At 38.0% G+C, this 7,078-nt stretch overlaps 1 protein-coding gene across 1 annotated transcript in view; it reads right to left on the bottom strand.

Moving 5' to 3' along the window:
* LOC106868348 (protein sel-1 homolog 3) overlaps positions 1-275 on the bottom strand; it is a 58,071-nt gene extending 57,796 nt beyond the window's left edge. The window contains exon 1 of the mRNA XM_052968032.1: positions 180-275. Coding sequence (XP_052823992.1) covers positions 180-239 — 60 coding nt within the window. The 5' untranslated portion in view covers positions 240-275. The remainder of the gene's footprint in view (positions 1-179) is intronic.
* Positions 276-7,078: the final 6,803 nt, after the last annotated feature.

Here is a 7,078-nt window from a genome sequence, read left to right on the forward strand (position 1 = left end):
TATATATATATATATATATATTAGATAGCGTGTACTAATGCAGAGAAAGAAACTCAAAACAGAAAACTTTAAAATGAATTCGGTCTGACCAGTTGAATTTTTAAATTCTACATCTATATCGGGGAAAATAGTTGTAGGAAATCCATTTTCAATGAAATTTATTAAAAGATATGACTTACCAATGAACAGATGACGGTTAAAAGTAACGACAAGAAAAGGATTCGGTTGTGATCGTCCATTTTGAATGAACGAATACGTCACCAATTTTCTTAGCTTACCTAACATTGCAGCTGTTGCCATTGTTTTTATAATACCAACAAGCAAGACGGAAAAAACTCGTGGCGAAACATTCCATTGATTTCCCAATTGATTTATTTTGGGGAGGGCTTGACTTTGTAATATTTCTTTCTTTTATAATAGATTTCGTAACTCAAAGTTTTCTTGTCGCAGTTACTTGTTGAATCAAAACTGAGGACTGAAAATACTACTCTTTTGGTATGATCTGCAATATTTCCTGTTTTTGGTTGATAATATTCGTACCAAAACTATATAGAGTCAATAATAGTTTTCGCTCTGTAAATGCAGACGTTGACACATTTTGTTAGCGCAAATAATCTATAATAGATGTTTAAGTTTGAAAGTTATCTCGAAAACATCGATATAAATAGGAATTAAATTTTATGGCATGCATAAAATTTTATAATTGGTGGCTTTGGAAATAAACAATTAGTTTGGTGAAAAGTAAAAATCGATCTTTGAGGGATTCGAAATCCAAATATAGACAGATGAGAGTAAATACTATGTAGCACATGCACCATTCTACCATTTCTGAGAACACACTTTTATTTTAGAGTTGTCTCATTTGGAATAAATTTTATTCCAGAAAGCTTGATGTCGTAGCGAAGTGGAAAAATAGGAATCCAAAGTAATCATTTGTTTTCCAACGCCTTTAACTCACGAAGTTAAATTATTCTACACTACAATATTTCTTGTCAAAATAATTAACAACTGCACAACTACCATACGTCTACAACTATGCAAGTTAATCGGTATAGAATCAGTAATGGCGTACAGTAATATAGTAATTGTATTTTTCACTTGTTCCATTCATTAGACCGTGACCATGTTGGGGCACCGCTTTGAAGACTTTTAGTCGAATATATTGACCCCAGTATTTATTTATTTTAGAGCCTGTTACTTTTCCTATCCCTTCTTTTTGCCAAACTACTAAGGTACGGAGACGTAAACACACCAGCACCGGTTATCAAACAGTGGTGGGGGGAAAAACACACACACACACATACACACAAATATATATTTACGACGGGCTTCTTTCGGTTTCCATCTACCAAATTCACTCACAAGGCCTTGGTCAGTCCGTAGTAGAGGACACTTGCCCAAGGTGTCACATTATGCAATTGAACCTGGAACCATATGATTTGGAAGTAAGCTTCTTGCCACACAGCCACTTTTGCGCCTAAGTCATCATCATCATCGTTTAACGTCCGCTTTCCATGCTAGCATGGGTTGGACGGTTTGACTGAGGACTGGTGAAACCAGATGGCTACACCAGGCTCCAATCTGATTTGGCAGAGTTTCTACAGCTGGATGCCCTTCCTAACGCCAGCCACTCCGAGAGTCTAGTAGGTGCTTTTACGTGTCACCCGCACGAAGGCCAGTCAGGCGGTACTGGCAACGGCCACGTTCAAAATGGTGTATTTTATGTGCCACTCGCACAAGAGCCAGTCCAGGGGCACTGGCAACGATGAGTGTAAAAAGAAACAAATAAGCTTGCGATTATTCTAGTCCGAACACGAATTTGAGTAACTATGTTTTTTTAGAAAAGCTTCAATGTTACAAACTCTCATTTTCCCTCCTTTATCAAAATGAGTCCGATTCAAAAGAATGGGATGCCAGTTAATGTAATCGAATACCATTCTACCCGAATTTGAGGCCCTAAACCAATAGTAGAAATTAATATTACGTACTACCGTACCCGACAATAAAATTTATTATAGAGAATAGTATGTGACACACCGCCCAAAAAGAACCTTAATATTTTTTTATCTAGAGATTGCGTCAGTATTATTTAATAGGAAAGCGGCGAGCTGGCAGAAACGTTAGCACGCCGGGCGAAATGCTTAGCGATATTTCGTCTGTCATTGCGTTCTGAGTTCAAATTCCGCCGAGGTCGACTTTGCCTTTCATCCTTTCGAGGTCGACTTTGCCTTTCATCCTTTCGAGGTCGATGAATTAAGTACCAGTTGCATACTGGATCGATCCAGTCGACTGACCCCCTCCCCAATAATTTCGGGCCTTGTGCCTAGAGTAAAAAAGAATATTATTTAATAGGAAGGCGGCGAGCTAGCACGCCGGACGAAATGCTTAGCGGTATTTCGTCTGACTTTACGTTCTGAGTTCAAATTCCACCGAGGTCGACTTTGCCTTTCATCCTTTTATTGTCGATAAATTAAATACCAGTTGCGTATTGGAGTCGATCTAGTCGATTGGTCCCCTCCCCAAAAATTTCGGGCTTTGTGTCTAGAGTAGAAAAGAATATTATTTAATAGCAGAATATCACAAATAGTTCCACGATTTGATTCTATATGCTATCCACCGAAAATGGGACACAACTGTATATAAACTATTAGTTATTTGTGCAGTCAAAAGTGACGAGTTATTTTGTTAGATCTTTTTATTTTATATATACTATTCTCGTCGAGTACTTTTTAAGGATAGTTACAGACCTGTGAGCCCATATCGAACGGCTGCTGTCACGTGTTGGACGAGTCCGGTTGTCAACCGAGTCTATCGTAAATATTTCCCCGCCACCTTCCTTTAACCGGGAAGGCAAGGCAGTTTTCATCGTACTGGTGGCTATGGCGAAAGAATGTGTATAGTGGACTCGTTTGAAAGGCTTAGAGACAAATACAATACTTTTCTTTCAGGCCAACCTCTCATCAATCTTTTCAAGTATTACTTGAAAGGAAAGGTGAGAGTAGAGAGGGAAGTTTTGTCTAATGAAAAGTTTAATAAAAGATGGGTGAATGTAGCAAAGACGGACCCACTTTGAGCATGAACCTATTAAACAAAAAGAGAAAGAGCGCTTTGCTATCATGTTTTTTTCCGAGGTGGTTACCGTGATTTTTTTTTTTTTTGTAGGTTTCTCTTTCTACGGATAACCCTAGTCAGTGTTATATTTTCTCCCCCTTTGGGGAATTTCTGTTGTTAAAACGTTACCTTGTTATTTCTTTGTGTACTGGTCCCAAAACATTTTTGATCCCTATTGGTCGGTTTTGGAAAGAAAAATTCTACATTGTATTGTCCCCTCTGTTAAAAATATTTCAAGGGAGATAACTTTGTAATCGCATTCAAGTGTTCTCTACCGTTAGTAGAGCGTAACAGAAAACAAATACGCATCGGTAATTACATTATAAAGATTGTCGACAATTTTCTACAAAGAATAGAGACTGTAGGGAAATGGGGTACTACTAAAGCAGCGCGGACCCGAACGCGCAGTCGCGCGTCCGCGCTAGCTAGTCGTGAGTGGTCGATCCTAACCCTAACCCTAACCCTAAACACGTATTCATTTGCACACGCGGGTTAGGGATAGGGTTAGGGTTAGGGTTAGGGATAGGGTTAGGGTTAGGGACAGGGTTAGGGTTAGGGTTAGGGTTAGGATCGACCACTCAAGACTAGCTAGCGCGGACGCGCGACTGCGCGTTCGGGTCCGCGCTGCTTTAGTAGTACCGGGAAATGGAGGATTTCCTGTATGTTGAAACTGCGATTCAAATTAAGTACTTGAGTGCTACAACTTCACTTTAATTACTTGGCTAGGTATCAACTTAACATCATCACATTCTGTCACAGTAGTTTACCTAATCAATTTCTGTGTTTTGTGGATTCTAATAGTAAAGGTAGCCTGAGGTTCATCCACTTGAAATCCTTTTCATTTCGCTTCCACAGATAATGTCCACGGAAATGATGATTGTTGTAACTATCCAGTTGTTTTGTTTTGTTTTGTTTTTTAATTTAGGCCATTAGTATTTGGTAAAAACTAAGCGAATACTACATATTACATTCGTATTTTTCCTTCCTGTTGTTGACAAGAAATATATAGGTAAGCTCAATAAGGTTCGATGGAACGAACTTGTAACGTAGAGATAACTAGTTAACATTTGCTTATAGGTGCAAACATAAAAAAGGGTGCAGCGTGTCTGTACTAGCATTGGTTTAAAACATACATTTTAATTACAAAGTAAGCTCGAACGACACTGTAAGTTTACAGCTCTATTTAGTCAGTGATTTACCGAATAAACAGGCTCCCTCCCTACGTCCAATCAGGTTCTCTACACTACGTCCGATTGTCACTTATATAATGTGGCTGCGGCTATGTTTGACTGAGTTCCTTTCACTTCGTTGCTCTAAAGGACTTTATATTTATTCTCTTCACCCTTTTCCCCACACCAACGAAAATATAATGCAAAATCAATTCTTGTTAGGCATTTCGTTTGATGTTCTACTTTTCAAACCATTCCATCGGCTTCGGTAAAACAATTGTAAATAAATCAAGCATCGTCTGTTATTTGGCCATTATTATATAAAGTATACTTCTAGATCGGAAGCACTGGACATAGTTCGGTGGAAAAGCTCTTGCTACCAAGCCATCTCTGACTTTGAGATAGCGAGGGGCCAACAACCTGGAGGAGGTAAAAAAAAAATAGCATAGATCCGGGTCCAATCTATCTCAAAATGACAGAGACCACTACTTAAACGTCTGTAACCGGATCTGAATATCCCAAATAGGTCTGAATTTTAATGTTAGACGATACAGCAAAACACCGGACTAAAAACACTGTTCTGTTACGTCCGGCTCAACCCTCGTTCATTGAAGCGACAAGAGAGTTCAATAATTTCCAGAACTCATTACAAGAAACCAAACTCTAAGCTGAATGTCTACGTTTTGTATTGTCTGCATGGATTCACACTGACTATGTCTATATGCACAACACTCAACACTGCCAATATTTCCGTAATTAGGCATCGAAAACGTAAATCCACCAACGTAACAATTCTTTTTCTATCCCCCTCGCTTTCGGATGAAGGTCAAGATCTGGAAAGAGTATTCATTTCTCATAGCAACTACACTTACCGAGCTCTCCATTCTATAGCACCGAACTACGTACTACAGAATATAATCACTAAATTTAGGTGGATAGTGATTGTTAATATCGGCAAACGTCAATGCAGTAAAAGCAGAGATATTCTGGCAGGAAAAAACGAAACGATCGAGAGTTTCAGACATTGTCTTTCATTATTTCTTTGTTCGTTTGCTTTTATTACGAAGTTTTATCCCACTATGGCTAACAACCTTATAGATTAGTGCTGAGTGATATATAGAAATACTGTTATTATGAATTGTCATTGCTTGGATTTCCAAATCTTTTCATGCCTGAATTACAACCGTGATTGCTCATTCTATACAAGTTAACAGTGGTTTACTTTCAGAACTAGATGTTCCTGATCGCTGTCATTGGTAGGTTTTCAGCTTCCAGCATCTTGTGAGTTATACTGTTAACCATTAGTTAACTGAATCTTCCATCAACATTGCACATCTACCATACTGCTTCCCATTGCTTTTTATGATGAGTATAATTTTCTCTAACTCCAGACTTCAGACCTTCCCAGATTGGTTTAAACCCACCAAAGATAAAACTCCCACCAGTAAAAATCTTTAAATGAAAATAAATAATTGAAAAGCTCCAATAGAAGAAAACTTTGATGAAACCCTTCTTGGTTATATTTGTAGGTTAAATAGGTCAGCGAGCTGGCAGAATCATTAGCATGCCAGGTAAAAATGCTTAGCGCCATTTTGTCCGTCTTTACGTTCAGGGTTCAAATGCCGCCGAGGTCGACTTTGCTTTTCATCTTTTCTGAGTCGATAAAAAAGGTACTAGTTGAGCACTGGGGTATATTTAATCGGCTTACCCCCTCCCCCGAAATTGCTGACCTTGCGTCAAAATTTGAAAACTATATTTGTAAGTTAAATGAAAATAATGGATGATGAAATTGTAGACATTTAAAATTTTTAGTTTTGTTGATGATCTGAAACAGCAACATAATTATAAAAGTTCAGGCCTAGTTTCCAGATAACTCCATCATTCTCTTCCTGCTAATACTGGAGGCTCAGAGAAAAACAAGCGCTGTCCATAACCTATAGAAAAGCAATATAAAAAATATGGTTTCTTCTTTTAATTTTGACTCTCAGAAATAAATGGGGATGATCTACCAGCTCGCCGGGCGAAATGCTTAGCGGTATTTCGTCTGCCGTTACGTTCTGAGTTCAAATTCCACCGAGGTTAACTTTGCCTTTCATCCTTTCGGGGTCAATAAATTAAGTACCAGTTACGCACTGGGGTCGATCTAATTGACTTAATCCCTTTGTCTGTTTCCTCAATGTTTAGCCCCTTGTGGGCAATAAATAAATAACAAACATACACATACATGCAGACACACACACACACACATATATATATATTCAATGAGATTCTTTCAATTTCTGTCTACCAAGATCACTCTTAAAGCTTTAGTCGGCTCAAAGCTTTAGTGGAAGATACTTGCCGAAGATGCCATACAGTGGGACTGAACCTAAAACTATGTGGTTGAGAAGCAAACTTCTTAACTACAAAGCCATATCTGCACCAATTAATCAATAAATAAAACATGATGGCCACAATTCTTCAGTCGGCTATTTTTGTTATAACTGTTTAAATCACTTTCACACAAACATTAAAAAAATAGAGAAAAATCATGTTTTGTTTTTGTCTTTTTCTTTCAATGGTTTCAGGGCAGTGAACCGAATCATCCTGGAACACTGCCTTTAAGGGTGAAGTCACAAATATCAACCCAAATTGCCCAACACTTATTTTATTGATCTCATAAAAAACAAAATAAAGGCAAGTTGACCATGCGTGAAATTGGACATAACTGACAAAACTAAATACCACAAGGTATTTGCTACATTAATTTGGTTCATCCTGTGCCAATACAAGCATTTATATTCATGCATCCATATTAC

Source organism: Octopus bimaculoides, chromosome 5, assembly GCF_001194135.2.
Source record: "Octopus bimaculoides isolate UCB-OBI-ISO-001 chromosome 5, ASM119413v2, whole genome shotgun sequence".
NCBI classification, from domain to species: domain Eukaryota; kingdom Metazoa; phylum Mollusca; class Cephalopoda; order Octopoda; family Octopodidae; genus Octopus; species Octopus bimaculoides.